The following is a 15,200-nucleotide window of genomic DNA, read 5'->3' as shown; positions in this document are numbered from 1 at the left end:
CGGGTAACGCGCTGCGCCGGCGGCCGGGTGTGCGGTAACCGCGCGCGTTGCAGTCGAGGTTGCGCGCGCAGTAGATAATGCACTGCGTGGGCACGTCGTGTGCTGCCGTGGGGGCTGGGCGCTTGCTGAGAGGTGCATTCAATGCACAGGGGGCCTCTCGCTGATCGCGGCCTGCCGCACGGCGCGATGCAGGAGCCAGAGCTGAGCGATGCGGGACGGGCGCGCCCGCTCGGGAGGCGCCGAACTGAATCCGCTTCTTCAGCGCGGGTTAGGTGGGGTGGAGACGCCGGGAGCTGCGGAGCGGGGGATTTTCACCTCTGTCACTGCTGGTGGGGACCCTGCCAGAGGTGTTTCACCGCCCGCCGTGGGCGTGCACAGCCTTGCGTGGGGCCGCGGGACAACCAGATCCAGAGTTCGGGCATGTGCAGAGAAGGGGCGAGTCAGGATCGCCCCGGTTTCGGTGGCCTCCCACGGCAGTCCTCCGCGGCATGGCGGTGGGGCGTTTCGCAAGGTGGCAACCCTCTGAGCAACGCGTGGGGTGGGCAAGGGGCACCAAGCACTAAAAGCCACAGGGTTGCAGCGCAGCGTTGTCCCCGCTGCTGCCTTGGGGGTCCTTGAACCCGTCGGGGTGGCCCTACTTGTCTGTGCCTGAGCCATCGTGCAGCTCTTGGGGTCCCTCCCAGTGGGGCAAGAAACCAGAGAGAAAAGCGGTAAATGGAGCATGGAAACGCGGCGAACACAGGCCCCCTGCAAGGGAGAGCGGAGGGAAAATGATGCCAAAGGAAACCACTTTGGGATTGCCTGGCTACGGCATTGGCTGGGCAGAATTAAGACCTTGCCGAAGCTGCTCTGCATTCCTGCTTTTCTGCGCGCTTTGCGCTGTGCCTGCCCGCCCTGTGCCAGCCCTGCTCCACCACTGGAGCTCCCAGGACGTCCCACCCGAGTCTTGTCTTGGGGTGAATCATTGTCACTCATCGCTGTCTTCTAAACCCTACTAGACTACTGATGAAACCAGGCTCGCCTGTATCAGAGTAATTGTTCTCCAGCTGCAGGATCAGACACTGCCAAAATTTCTCATCCTGCAGCATGAGAACAGACTCGGGATCATACCTTAAATCTTGCTGCGTGGTACCCCATCACCCCAGCAGCTGGGTTTCTTCCTGCATCTCAGTCCCTCGCACTGTCTGAACTTCTCAATCACCATTTTTCCCACTTGCTTAACCTTTCTCAACCCCTCCGTAGCCTGGGGGAGACCTGGAGGATCTGGTGGGCTGCCTGTTGCTGTTCATGCTGGATTGCGGTGGGGGAAGGTAGCCCCTCTTTATGCCTGGATGGGGCTTGGCACTTGCACTGAGCTGCAAACAGGACTCAGCAGGGAAGCTATGAAGCTCCTGCAGCCCCATGGAGGTCCCCGGGCAAGGAAGGTGTTTTGGGGCAGTGTCACCTGGTGTCTCGATCAGGTACTGGAGTGGCATGAACTGGGATTGTTTGCTTTACTGCAGGCCCAACGGCGGTTGTGAGATGCTGCCCAGTGCTGCCGTTTATTACTTCCCATGGGAGATCAACAGCTCGGTCCCAGAGGGGGAGGCGCTGAGGACGTTTGGCAGGTGAGAAGGGTACCCCGCTCTCCTTGCAGGCCAGGCCTTTCTCCTTCACTGGCTGACCCCCCTCCCTTTGTCATTTTTGTACCGCTGCACCGCTGAGCTTCCCAAACCGATCGTTCCCAGGTTATGCCGCTATGACCTGGCCCGATCCGAAGCCATTCTCACCGCTCAGCACAGCTCAGCTCAGTACCAGGTCTGTGTCGACACCAAGTTTGTGGAGCCGTTCCAAGCCCAGCTGGGATCTCGCTACATGGTCCTGGGAGAGGCTGAACACAGGGAAGGTAAATGCTCCAGGAACCAGTGCCCTTTGCTGCTGTTCGTGGTTCATCAGCTCCTTCGTGGCTCCCTGGGCGCACGGTGAGACACATGGTCACTGAGGTTGGCGTGGGGCAAGGCAGCCTCGTCTCGTGTGGCTGCCTCCTGTCACACGAGCGTGTGATTCAGGGCAGGAGCAGCCTGTCTTTCCCCATTGACTGTGAGAAGAGCCACCCTTATCTCGGTGAAAATCTGGTGCTCTGGCACGGATTTCATTAGAAACAAGAAGCGCCTCGGTGGCACCGCTGAGCTTGTGAAACTTGTGCTGAAGCCTTCTGGCATCATTGCCAGCCACCACATCGCCTTTGCTCCAAACGGGGCCGATTGCAGCAATCCCTCGTGGTGAGCTGGCTGGGTTGGTCTTTGCTGTCCTTGAAAGTCTCTAATTAAATCCCTGCCACAGGGATATAACACAGGGCGTGAGGAACGCAGGCAGGCTCTGTCATGTGTCCTTTCCTGGGTGCCCTGGGCGTTACTCCAGCCGCACGGTGCTTTGCGTGGGGAGTTGTTTTTGGCTGATCCGTGGGATTTGTGGAGCAAATCTCAAGCATTGTCTTGGCCACGCCTGATAACGAGCATTTGCATTCATGCCGTTGAAATCCTCAGCAGCATGTGGAAAGCCACACTGCACGTGGCATCTAGTGAGTGACCTGCTAAGCCACTGCTGCAAAATTCCTTTGGAATCACAGGTTATTTTGGTCATCGCAGCTTAGGAATGAGTTGGCCCCGTTTTGCAGGGGTGGAAGGGGAGCAGGCTGAGGTGGTGGCTGCGTCACCAAGGTTTGGCCCCCTTCTGTGCAGCTCCGTGTTACCCTTTGAATGCCACCAGTGAACTGTTGGTTATAGTCAGCATTGAGCACTTTCTAGGCCCAGCTTTGTTCTGTCCTCTTCTTGGCCGCACAGAGACATTCCGAAATGAGCTTAGACCCATCCCTGGTGTTTTTTACACCGGGAAAACCAAACTTCATCCAGCCACAAAGTAGACAGGTGCTGCATGGCAGGCGCTGGCACCGACATGTCCTGGCCTCAGCGTTCCCCAGGGCAAGGAGAGCGCAGTGCCAGTCACCAGCATTTGGTGGCCAACAGGTCAGAGGCCCTGAATTAACCTGCTCCCAGGCCCGCTGCTCGCGTTGGCGGAGGCACGCAGCCGGTCCAATCTCCTGCAAGTTCTCAGGATATGCTTATTTGGCCAGCTGGGGCCGTATGGTGCCTGAGGGAACCTCTCTGCTTGCCTCCGAGCTGCTCTTGTTTTTCTTTCTACAGAAATTTCCTGTTTGTATTCCCAGGTGAGGGTCCCGTGGTAAAGGCACGAATATTGACCTGCGTGGAAGGGATGAATGTGCCCTTGCTGGAACAAGCCATACAGGAGCAGAGGAAATACTTCAGTGAGAGGCAGGAGCGGATGGGAAAGAGCACGTCCTGACAGCAGCTCTGGGACCAGCCACACGCTGGTCCTTGCACTGCCATTTGCCGCAAATACGTTAAAAGTAAATTTAGAAGGCGGGTTTGCGACATCCTGCTTTTTGCCATGGCAAACAGCAAAGTCAAGTCACTGCACAGGGAAACACTTGAAGACTGTGAGTCAGTATGTGGCTGTGCGTTATCCGTTCACGCCAGGTGTCATCACTGAAAATAGCTCAGGGAAGCAGGTTTGTTGTCTGCTTAAAGGGTGCTTAAGGAAAGGGAGGGCTTGAGTTATACTGGTCCTTCTGTAGGACGAGGCCTGGAGACATCACAAAGAGGAGAAGGCTTCGAATCTCGAGTTAAACAGCTCACATCCACACGCGCTGGCAAAGCGCAGCGGGTTACTGGGCTGTTGGCAGATGGGAGGTAAAGGGCATCAGCGCAAAGTTCGTGAGCCCCGGGCGGCTGCAGGTCTGTGAGTGCACGTGCTTGGTTACTGTGACTCAGCTGCCGCACAGGAGCGTTCCTGGCAAAACACTCACATACCTGGACTGACCAACAAAGAAAGAAGAAGAAGAAAGAGTCACTATTTTCAGTAGCACCTGCCTCTTCACGTTTTCAGGAGCTGGTGTCCGAGGGGGGTTATTGACTAACGCTAAAATATTTCCAGTGCCCTGAGAACCACCATTTGACTTTCTTCCTTGACACAACGAAGTTTAGGAGACCTTAAATCGCTATTTTTTTGAAGCATCTAAAGGCTTTGATTGATATTTTCCTAAATAAAGATGAAAAGAGAAGGCAGCCTGTCTTTTTATTGATTAAAAACCTCTTGTTAAGGCAAATGCGTTAGGCCCTGCAGAAACCCCGTGGATGATGTAAGAAAATTTAGCGATAGGCAATTTTCCTCCTTCTAGTAAGCACTGGTGTCACGTTAAGAGTAAGGATGTGATGTTTGCCTGTCAGAGTCCTCTCGGGGACTTTCACTGAAACAGTTTTGCAAAGTTGCAAATACAAGTAATTTATTAAGGCAACAGATATAACAGGTGTGGAGTTGCTGTTGATAAATGCGCTTACTGCAACAGCGCTAATACATTATAATAGTGCTGGCCAAGTGTTCCCGGGTATTCTTTGCCAGGGGTGAAAGCACAATTCTTACTGAGGAGGCGTCCCTGCCTTGGGTGGAGGAAGAGGAGCACAGCCCATCAACCGTCTCTTCTAGATCTTCAGTCCCTTTCTCCTGATTTTACCCCTTATTCTCCTCTCTATTCTCTAATTCTTTGTTTCCCCTCTCATAGGAGTAACATAATCGTGTATGTATAACATGATCGCTGTAATTCTCATTAACATAAGCAGGGGTCTTAACTGTAATATTAATTTTCTAGATAATTAAGCAAAAGTTTCACTCCAGGCATCGTAACCTTCAGAGCTTTGTGCTGAAACAGTTTTGCTGCACTCTTTACCCAAAACAGAGCTATCTTGCTGCCACAAGGCTCTCTCTTTCAGCTGTTATCTCCCCTCACAAGGTTTGTAGAAGAGAGGAGCAGATACCAGCATTCTTATCCTTTTGCTGTTTTTTTGCCAGATGAACATGTTGCTCAGCTCTCGTCCTTGCTCTGTCCAGGGCATAATGACCTCACAAGCCTAGCATTTCTCCACAATTGGGTGTGTAAGGAAGTGCTTGGCTTTCAAACAGTTGCAAGAGGAGATGAAGTTTCATCAGAGCCACTCTGGTTTAAGAACATGGTGCCAGGCCCACCTAACAGAATTAAACCATCAACACAAAGACAGAAAATCACTAATACGAGAGGAGAATAAAATGTTAGTGCAAGAGAGAGAAGACTCTCCTGTGCTATAGGAATCCCCGGACCTGGAGTGAGCTGGGACTGTGGTTTGCAGGGGAATTCAGCCACCTGCAGCCTTTTCTGCTTTTTGCTCAGATTCCCTGGTGAAATATTCAGAAGGACTGAAATGGTACAATGCACAGCAGCAGATCAAAATGCAACGGGTATTGGCAAAAAGTCCCCTGTTACCAGCAGGCTTGATTCAAGGGCCTGAGATAGCTCGGTAATTACAGTGCTTGCTATAATCTTTAATCGTAGTTCCACCTCATGTTTTTCTTCACGCAGTTACAGCGATCCAAAAGCCCAGCCTCAGCACACTCTCTGTTCAGCCCAAGTCCAAAAACATGATCTCAAGAGGCAAGATTTTAACTTGGTTTTGTAAGTGACGAGTCTGTCATGATGTGTTTATGTTTACACCTATCTCCTGTCTGTTCTACCTTGCTCTTCATGCTTAAATTTTATCCAAATGGTCAGATTTGCCAGAGAGTTGGGAATATCCAAGATACCAGGACTAGGAATATCCAAAATACCAGGTTTCTACAGGTGTTATGAAAAAAACCCCACAGCACAACCAGCCAGGAAGAGGAGAGCAAATTTGGCAATGACTCCAGATAGAGACACGAGTGCAAGCTCAACCTTCACCAGCCACTGGAGAACCCACACAGGAGTTTGCCATCGCCATGTGGATCCCTCTTCAGCCACAGAGCAACCACGCTTCGGTTCTTTCAAATTGGCAAAATCAGGATCAATTTAAAAAAGATCTTGAGCTGGTGGCTCAGCAACGGGCTAAACTGGTCCTTTTTAGGTCACCTAAAAGTTGGGCTCTGCACTGTGGACCCAGGCAGCCAGTGGGCTGCTGTGCCCTGCTGTGCCCACCCAGAGACATGGAGCCCCCGAGCCCTCCAGAAGACAGTCCCTGTAGCTCTACCTTTCCTGGTACCACGATGCGTAATATATTTTTAATTTTGTCTTCTGTCAGCTGTCAAGTCAATGATTAATCCCCCCTCAAGGACATTCCCCAAAAGGCTGACCAAGCAGCGCAGCCCACAGAGAGGGGGGGAAAGTTCAAGGGACAATTGTGCAAGACAAAAAACCCCACGAAACTGAAAATAAAAACAACAGCAACAACAACAAAAGCCCTGAACAAAAAAAAGACATTTCTGCTGTGTGTTTGACTTGAGCGTGTCCCAGGGAACCCGAATTGTGCACCGCATCCCCTCGACACCAGGAGCTGCAGAGCTTCCCTTGGCCCTCTGCAGTCCCCGCTGCCTTTCCCGCAGGCCCGAAGCACTTATTTATGTTCATTTTACTCAATTTTTGCTCTAGTCAGCACACCACAAAACCTGGGTCGCAAGCAACCAGTCCTTGGCGGTTGGTGCATGGCGTGTTCGGCTCTTTGGGTCTACCCAAAGACCCCCCCCAGACACCCCACAGTCCCCCCAGACACCCGCCCGCCCGCCCAGGCAGCCCTGTCTACCTGCGGCTGCTCAGTTCCAGGCAGGTCCCTGTGCTGGGGGAGCAGCAAGGGGGGACCCAGACCCCCAAAGCAGCTCAGGGGACACAGAGGGAAAACAACAACACCTACCACACTTTCGGGTGCTTCTTTTTTTTTCCCTCCTTTTTTTTTTTTCCCTCCTTTTTTTTTTTTTTACCTCAGAAAGCAGCGCCAGCCACCCCCGCTGCCATCGCACGGCTGAGGCAGCGCCATGGACGCCTTCCAGGAGGTGTTTCAGAAGGTGGAGAAGATCGGGGAGGGCACCTACGGCGTGGTGTACAAGGCTCGCAACAAGCGCACGGGGCAGCTGGTGGCCCTCAAGAAGATCCGCTTGGACGCGTGAGTGGGGCAAAGCCCCGGCCCTGAGGCTGCCATGGCCCAGTCCAGCCCAGTGCCCGCCCAGCCCACCATGGCACCAGGCCGGCTGCCTCCTCTGCGTGGTGCCCAGAAGGTGCTGAGGCGAGATGGGGGGGGGGGGGGGGTGAGGAAGGCAAATGGCTCCTCTGGGGCTGGCAGTGAGGTGGCCGCCAGCTGAGCCCAGCAGTGCCCCAGCCCCACCGCGGGAGAGAGCGGGGGCGGCCCCTGAGCCCAGCCCAGCTTCCAAAATGGTGTGAAAAGCTCAAAAAAAGCCTGACATGAGGGGAAAAGAAAAAAGTCTCTATTGCCTCATGCAAGCAGCTAGGGCCTGACCCAGCTCTACCTGGCCCTGGCTGCGTGGCGCAGGGCAGGGGGAAGTAGCCACCATTTTGGGAGGTGGCCTCTCCCTCAGGGATCTAGTGCTGGGGCCTGGTAGGGTTCAGCCTCCCGGCAGGGCCAGCTTCAACCCCTCCAGGGTGGGCACTGAGCAGATAAAAGCTCGTTACTGTTCCCCTGGGTCAGCTCTGGGCTATCTCCATGATGAGGGGTGTCAGCGTGGACCAGGGGCCATGGTGGTGGGACTGCACCCCATGGTGGCCCCTCAGGATCAGAGGAGGTGGCTGCCTGAGGGGCAAAGAGATTTCATTTGCCCCCACCTCCGAAAAATGAAGCTCGGGCATTTAAACCATTGTTGCTTCTCCAAAGGAGCTCCCAAACAAGCTCTGCCCCAGAGCTTGCACTGTCTAGGTCACCCCCTCCCTCTCCTTCCCCACGGCTCCATTTTCCCCTGCCTCACCCAGCCCACACCACACACGGCTCCGTCCCAAACTCAGGGTGCCCAGTGTGAGAGACCCTCCCCTGGGCAGGTGATGGGGTACAATGGAAGGGAGAAGGGACACAGGACCCCGATGGGCTGCGGGATCCCACTGGGGGACGCGGTGCTGTACAGCCTGTCTCTGCTGCAGGGAGACGGAGGGCGTCCCCAGCACTGCCATCCGAGAAATCTCACTGCTGAAGGAGCTGAAGCACCCCAACATAGTCAGGTAAGACCTGGATGAACCCTCCCCACCAGCTCATCGATGAGCTTCTGCTCAGGGAGCTCCGGTTACAGGCAGCAAGAGGGGTTTTTCTGTCCTTCCCTGACTGCACAGACAGGGGCAAAATAAACTGGAAAATGCAGAAATAGCTACTTCCCTGGTTCTCAGCGATAGCTCGTAGCACTGCTATTTCATTCCCACAACAAAGGCTAATCCAAGCTGCTGCCACCCTATACTAGCTGCTGCTTTTATATCCGCTTCTGTCTGCTCCAAAGGACTCACAGAGCAGAGGCAGCTGTGGGAGGAGGGATGTTTGGGTAATTGCAAAGGTCTGGAGAAGGTGCTGAAAGGCACTGAAGGGAGTGCCTGTACTTCTTTTGCAGGCTCCTGGATGTCATACACAGCCAGAAGAAGCTCTATCTAGTGTTTGAGTATCTGAATCAGGACCTGAAGAAATACATGGACTCATCCCGAACTGGAGAGCTTCCTTTAAGCTTGGTCAAGGTACAGTGGAAGGAGTGCTAACAGGCAGGGCAGAGAGCATGTGTCCTTGCTGCCTTCTGCTGGGCAGAGCCGGCACTGAGCTGCTCTTACCCAGACTGCATCTGTAAGAGATTCATCCTTGTCTGGAAGCATTCAGCCTCTCAGATCTCAAACATTTCAGCTGAAAAAACCTCATGGCACTATTGCTCAGCACATTTGTTTCCCAGCTGTTTCCAGGCTCTCCAGCCAATCCTGCTGCAAAATGAACTGCTGTTAAAAGGACAACTGAGGGACTTATTGCTAATTGCCTTTGTACAGAGTAATGGATGGGTGGAAGGGACTGCTGCTGCTTGGAGCGGAGTCTCTGTCCCCATGTAGGGTGGGAACAGTTTGTGGATATCTCCGAGTAGTGGCCCACAAGCCTGGTATTGCATTATAGCAAAGGGTTTTTTCCCATTCAGGTCTATAAATGATCCAAAGTGTATGGGTTCGCACACTCCAGCCTCCAAAGTGGTTTCATCATGGCCTTATCTGAAATCTCTTCTCTCTTTAGAACTACCTTTTCCAGCTGCTGCAGGGTGTGAGCTTCTGCCACTCACACAGAGTCATCCACAGGGACTTGAAGCCGCAGAACTTGCTCATTAACGAAGCCGGAGCGATCAAGCTGGCTGACTTTGGACTGGCAAGAGCTTTCGGGGTCCCCCTGCGCACATATACTCATGAGGTATTGGTGAGGCTCCCTGCCACCTGAGAGTGGGGTACACAATCCATAGTGGGTACACAACAGCAGCATCACAAATTACTCATCCATAACGGAGGCACAGCTGTGCCCAGGCACACACTCTTAAGCTAACCCACAGCTAAGGGGTCACCTCATGCCCCCCCAGTGTGCCGAGTGCTTCTACTGAAGCCTGCCTGCAAGCTGGGCTCCCACCTTCTCTGCACAGGGTATATTGACTTGTTCCAGAGTGTTCTGTTGACAAATGACCTGCTAATCCCAATCTTACTGTCACTAAAGTGTCTGTTGATTCAGCACGGCCTCGGCACACTCCAGTTTGTACAGTCACTGCGTTGCTGCTGAGGAGAGAGAATCCCACGCCTCTAGTTTCACCCAGGGAAACAAGACAACACTTGTCTGTTGGTTCCTCACCAGGTGGTGACTCTGTGGTACCGAGCCCCTGAAATACTGCTGGGATGCAAATACTACTCGACTGCTGTGGATATCTGGAGCATCGGCTGCATCTTTGCAGAAATGGTAGAACGGATTTAAATAGTCTCTGTAACGAGCAGGGAGGATGCAACTGCAATGGGGAGCGGGAAAGGAGGGACAAGAGAGAACGTCTGTGATACTGTGGTCCCACCCTGTGGGTTAGCTGATCCTTAGCTGTGGGCTCAGAAGGAAATCTGCCACCCTCAGGGGCCTGGCAGAAAGCAAAGAAGCCTTTGTAGTCTGGCTGCAGCTCCAGGGACATGGGAATGTGATGCCTCTCCACGCAGAAGGGGTAACTTCAGTCTTGTTGCTGCAGCATTTTGATCCTGGGAGGAGATGACTCTCTTGCAGATGTCCCCAGGGGGCTGCAGAGAATTAGCAGTCTCATAGCATGGCAGAGTGTATCTCCTAGGGGTCCGTACTCCACTTTGAAGAGCTCTTGTTATCCCTGTGGTGTAACAGCACTATCCCAAGCTGCAGCCCAGCAGAGTCTGGGCGAGTAGGCGGGGAGGGAGCTAGCTTGCACGAGTGGGTGTTAAGAAACTGGAGACAAAGAGTGATAAGGGACTGGCTGAAAGAGGCACAGCCTCAGGGGAGCATGGATCCGTGGAGAGGAGCTGGAGACAAGCAGTCAGGCACCCGTGACTTTCCCAGCCACTGCCTGGCAGAATCGCTGCGTTGTAACTGCCCTGGTCTGCGCAGTTGTTTGCATCTGCTGGGGCAGAGGGTTGCCTGCAGCAGGGAACAGGACACACAACTGATGGAAAGGAGGGAACTGGCTTTTTTCCCCCCCCCCCCCCAGGTGACCAGGAAGGTCCTGTTTCCAGGGGACTCCGAGATCGATCAGCTCTTCCGGATCTTTCGCACCCTGGGCACTCCCACCGAGCTGACCTGGCCTGGGGTGACCCAGCTGCCTGACTACAAGCGGGACTTTCCCCGGTGGGCGAGGAAGGAGATGAAGGAAGTTGCTCCCAACTTAGATCGAGATGGTAGAGACTTGCTGGTGGTGAGTGAGGGCTCAGAACAAGACCTGGGGACAGATGGGACCTTTTCAAACTGGGCAAAGAACAGCGATACTTGGGACTGGTTAGCTGGAAGCGCGTTAGCTGATCTGGCTCTAATGCTCATCTCCGCCCTTGCAGAGACACCGAATAGGGCTCAGTCCTGGCTCTGAAGCAGGGCTGTCATTGCAGGTTCCTCTAGGAAACCACTGCATCGAGGGTCAAGGAACCCTTCTAGTGTAATCCCCACAGTAACTCCAGCTGTGGGTTACTCCCAAAGCCCAGAGAGGGGAAAAGGTAGGACCTACACCTGCATCTGGGCCCATCTACATGCAGGCACCATCAATCATTTGGTTTCTAAAATTCTAAATCTACTGGGTTTTTCTCTTGGCAGCAATTGCTCCTGTATGATCCCAGCAAGCGCATCTCAGCCAAGGCAGCCCTCAGTCACCAGTACTTCTACTGGAGAAGCCCTCAGAGCCCTGAAGATCAACGTGTGCTGCAGAGACACTGCAGATGAGAAGACCCAGCTCTCCCCGTGCACTTGCATCTCTGGGTAGCAGTGCAGACCTGTTTTGGGGCACTTAGCAGGACCCTGGCTGGGTCCTTCCTTCTCCTGAGGAGCCTGGAGGGGGGCATTCTTGCATTTAGAGACTCTCAGCCTGTTGCTGGGGAAAGTTTGTCTGGGTTACAGCCAGCAGAGCTGTTTTGAAGAGGTCACGTGCAAAAGGGTGGGGGGTGTTTGTCAGCATAAAAGACTGACATGCAGATGGGAGAGCATCTTTCAGAAGGTTGTCCTTGCCTTAGCGAGCTAAGCTGACACACAGTGATTTCTGTGTGTCCAGCACTGGAGCATCCCCAGGTCTGTTGTCGATGGTTTCTGACGCCAGGGCGTGCTGGAACTCCGCTTTGGGCAGGGGAGCGCCTGTCTGCTCAGCCCTTTGCTGCTGTTGCTGGAGCCTGGGCTTGTCAGCACTAGACAAGTTGTTTAATCCGAGCTGTTTAACAGAGCTGACATTCTGCTCTTTCACAAGGTGAAGAGCACTGTCAGGTGTCTTGATTTGGGCCTTAGCTGGGACCAAGAAGCCAGAAGATCCACTTAGTGCATGTGGCTGGAAACAGCAACAGCTGAAACACCGGCTTTCCCCCATCAGCCCAGATGTACTGCTGTTTCCTTCGCTTTATTGTCTTGGAAATATGTGTGCTGTTCAAACGTTTGGAGAATTGTCACTAACTTTTGGTGTGGTTTTGACATCTTCATTTCTTTTCTTTCAGCACTGAAACAAATAAAGGCTTGTCAGAAAACCTCGGTGGTTATTGTTTGGCGCAGCTCAGCAGGCTAGTGACGCAGGACAGGCTGGCTGGGCCTTTTTTTTTTTCCATAGAGCTCTTCTCCCTTCATCTCCTGCATTCTTTCTTTCATCCTTTCGAGCCCAAATCCTTGGCAGGCGCAGAGACGTGCTCTCGATTCTGGTGTGGAACGAGGGGCTGATGGTTCTGCAGCCCAGCGCTGTCTCGGTATGGTAAGATACGCTTGCTTTCCATCAGAGGTTGCCACAAACCAGTTGAGAGTTATGTTCTACTTATTTAAAAATCTGTCTTTTGAGTCTTTAACTTAGGGAAGCCGAACTTCTGCGCTCCCGTTTTTTGTGCACGTGCCTTCCTGTTAACGGCCATCCTAAGAACTGATCCCAGCACGACCTGACGGCTCTCAAAAGCTATCGCATTCCTAGAGTTTCATGACAGATAAACAATGCAGTAAAGGAGAGAGGTGGCTGCACACACAGCTGTGGCACAAACCTCCCTCCCCACCTACTAGATACCAGAGAATTTGCACAGGGGAGAGAAACCTTTAGAATCAGGGTTTTTTGCGGGGGTTGGTTTGCTTTTGAAGCTGTTAGGAGTCATGCTGGAGTGGCTGCCTGGAAAGAACTGACCTGCTCGTTTTCGGGAGGGATTGTTTTCTGACTGAGCAGGGAGCTGGGCTTATGCTTGAGAGCCATGTAGCAGGAAGATGGAAGCCCCGCTGTGCTCCTGCAGCCTCTGATGGCCTCTGTATCACGACACCCAGCTTGCAGGGGCCTGTTTGTGAGACATGGATGAATTCTGCTATGGGAATCGTTTCCCTGCCTTCGCATACATGTTTTAAAGTCAATTCGTTTTGTACAGACAATGTTCCATTGTTCGCTCTACGCAAACAAATGCTGGTGATGTGCCAGACAAGCTGTTTGCAGAAGAGTTGTCTGGGTGTTTTTTTATGAAGATCTGCATTAAGAAATAAATACCAAGAATGTTCATCCAGCTCAGAAACAGAAATAAAACCACTACAGCTCATCTAGCCCAACAAAATGAAGCAACAGGCTGAATTTCAAACATTTATGACCCAACTCCACTGCCAGCGAAGGCAACCAACAACAGCTGTGTTGAAATAACCGCTCTGGGAAAGCCACAATGCAGCACCATCGCCCTGTGCCCGGGAAGGGAGGAAAAGCACTCCCTGGCTCCTCCTGACAACTCCCAGCCCTCCAGACAGCTGGGCTCTGGGGAAGCCCCATGGCTGTACGGTGCTTCTTACAGACACAGCAGGAGGACAAGATACGAGCTGCTTTCTGCCAGCGAGGACCACTTGACAGCAAAGAAAAGGACTTTTAGTGGGGCTTTTTTTCAGAAGCAAAAGGCAGGCAGCCTTCAAGGGAGACTGCTCCGCCGCCTAATCGTCCCGTAACACCTTCACCCCGCCCTAGGTAAATACCTCCCACCGCGCAGTTAGGGAGCACTTTATCCAGAATGATTAACTGACTGCGTAATTACCAGCACTCCTGGTTCCTCAGCTACAGAGTTTTAGAGAGTATTTAATCAGCACTTCAGGAAAGAGTCACCACGTGAACACCACACGGCTTTAAAAACAGGCACGGGTTTTACCTCATTTGCCAGGGGAGCAGCTGGAAGGAGGGCAGCCCCAGAGCCCAGCACCCTGCCCCACGGAGCTGGGCGAGGGGAAGGCTGACGGCAAACTCACCTGTTGGTCAGAGCCGAGCTGCAGGAAAGGCAACAGCCCCAATGCCCATGGATACTCCCTGCTCTCAGCCAGCTGAGGGGAGCAAAGCCAAAGCACAGCAAGGCTGATCCCAGCAGCTTTGAGGAGCTGGGACCCGAGGACTGCTGGGAACTGCACTGGTCCAGGGCTCCTTGGTTGCACCGGGATGCGATTCTCACCTGGCCGTGTTCCTGTGCTCCGAGGGCTGTTGGGCTTGTCCTGGCAGGAGGCCAGGCCAGAGATTCTCTCCTGATGTGTCCCCTCGTCCTTCACAGCCCAGCTCCAGCCCTCGCTGCTGCTCTCCAGACTAGCCAGGAGGGAGACGCAGTGCCCCATGTGTCAACACTGCTCTACCAAAAGGAAGAAGGCTGGGAATGGATGCTCTAGGGTGTGTGGAAGAGTTTTCCCCATTGTAAACCAACAAATTGCCCCGTATTGATCATGGCAGCCAAGATGGCCACAGACCTGATAATAAACACAGACCCTGCAGAGCATGGGACAGAGCCTGGGCAGATCTTGGACTGGAAACCTGGTGTTTCCATAACTGGACTCAAATTGTTCATGCTGAGCACTACCAGCAGGAAGGTGACAGGACCTGTGGTTGTGCTGAGCTTGCCAGCATGGGAACAATTTCTTCTTGGAGCCCAGACTTCAAATCCTAGCTAGGCTGTATGGAAATAGAGGCTATGGTGCTGCTCTGGTGGGGGAAGGAGGGGGAGAAAACCTCTGCCCTTATGGATTATTTAGGGTGTGCTGGAGTTCCCCAACAGCGTCAGCTAAAAGAACCCTCAGGAGGGGGGGGGGGGGAGAGCAGCTCACATCAATAGAAAGTAATTTCTTTGATCTCACAAACCCAGGGGATGCTCCACAGTGGGTTAGATACTAGGGAAGAACATCTGGGAGGTGAGACTGGCTCATTTCAGCAAGGGCTGAGCAGTGCAAGTTACGCAGAGGAGTGAAAGCTCACCGAAAGAAATAGCAAGTGCAGATTTTCCGGTACTGCCGTGTGGATCCTGCAGCCAAGGCCAAGGGCTGTAGAAAGCAGTTTCACATCACTGTTGACCGCGTGCATCATCACTCTGCTACTGAAGGTCATCCCTTCCCTTGTAACACATCTGCTCCTGTACAGGGACAGGACAAGGCCTCAAAATCGTCTGCTTCAACAGGGTTTGGTTTTGCTTGGGGCTTGGCTTCCTCTGCCAGCGGCTCAGTGAAGTGACCCGCGTCATTGTGCAGCCAGCACTGTCACTGGTCTGCAGCCAGAGAGGCAGCAGGGGCAGGCAGCTGGAGGGGATGGGGGGGCTGCTCCATCCAGCAGCTGCCTACACGTAGACTGGACCAAACATAACTTGGTCACCAAAGGGTGCAGTTCCAAGTCCCTCTTTCAGAGACATCCAAATGACCAGGGAACAATGT

General features: G+C 53.3%; 2 protein-coding genes across 3 annotated transcripts; both read left to right on the top strand.

The window, feature by feature from the left end:
* The first annotated feature begins 552 nt into the window (after positions 1-552).
* TEN1 (TEN1 subunit of CST complex) lies at positions 553-4,112 on the top strand. Of its 2 annotated transcripts, XM_086473672.1 has the most exons (4): positions 553-1,607; positions 1,728-1,885; positions 2,969-2,976; positions 3,211-4,112. In XM_086473672.1, exons 1-4 carry the CDS (start codon positions 1,402-1,404, stop codon positions 3,340-3,342), a joined length of 504 nt encoding a protein of 167 aa, XP_086329798.1. In that variant the 5' UTR covers positions 553-1,401; the 3' UTR covers positions 3,343-4,112. The 2 variants fall into 2 exon arrangements, with proteins under 2 accessions (XP_086329798.1, XP_009955213.2); XM_009956911.2 differs by lacking the exon at positions 2,969-2,976 and having other exon boundaries at positions 3,206-4,112.
* Positions 4,113-6,867: 2,755 nt separating this feature from the next.
* On the top strand, positions 6,868-11,378 carry CDK3 (cyclin dependent kinase 3). The gene is made up of 7 exons (XM_009956912.2): positions 6,868-6,998; positions 7,982-8,059; positions 8,437-8,557; positions 9,090-9,260; positions 9,690-9,791; positions 10,549-10,752; positions 11,142-11,378. Exons 1-7 carry the CDS (start codon positions 6,871-6,873, stop codon positions 11,265-11,267), a joined length of 930 nt encoding a protein of 309 aa, XP_009955214.2. The 5' UTR covers positions 6,868-6,870; the 3' UTR covers positions 11,268-11,378.
* The last annotated feature ends 3,822 nt before the right edge of the window (positions 11,379-15,200 follow it).

The sequence above is a fragment of the Leptosomus discolor genome, chromosome 15 (assembly GCF_034619465.1).
Source record: "Leptosomus discolor isolate bLepDis1 chromosome 15, bLepDis1.hap2, whole genome shotgun sequence".
Taxonomy (NCBI): domain Eukaryota; kingdom Metazoa; phylum Chordata; class Aves; order Leptosomiformes; family Leptosomidae; genus Leptosomus; species Leptosomus discolor.
Note: the sequence above shows the minus strand (reverse complement) of the source record. Positions and strands in the feature narration are given on the sequence as shown.

Excerpts from the sequence above, each read along its gene's own strand:
- TEN1 (XM_086473672.1), top strand. The coding sequence starts at position 1,402 with ATGGAGGTCCCCGGGCAAGGAAGGTGTTTTGGGGCAGTGTCACCTGGT. Across the intron at positions 1,608-1,727 it reads GCGCTGAGGACGTTTGGCAG|GTTATGCCGCTATGACCTGG; the intron begins GTGAGAAGGGTA and ends GATCGTTCCCAG.
- CDK3 (XM_009956912.2), top strand. The coding sequence starts at position 6,871 with ATGGACGCCTTCCAGGAGGTGTTTCAGAAGGTGGAGAAGATCGGGGAG. Across the intron at positions 9,792-10,548 it reads GCTGCATCTTTGCAGAAATG|GTGACCAGGAAGGTCCTGTT; the intron begins GTAGAACGGATT and ends CCCCCCCCCCAG. Across the intron at positions 10,753-11,141 it reads ATGGTAGAGACTTGCTGGTG|CAATTGCTCCTGTATGATCC; the intron begins GTGAGTGAGGGC and ends TTCTCTTGGCAG.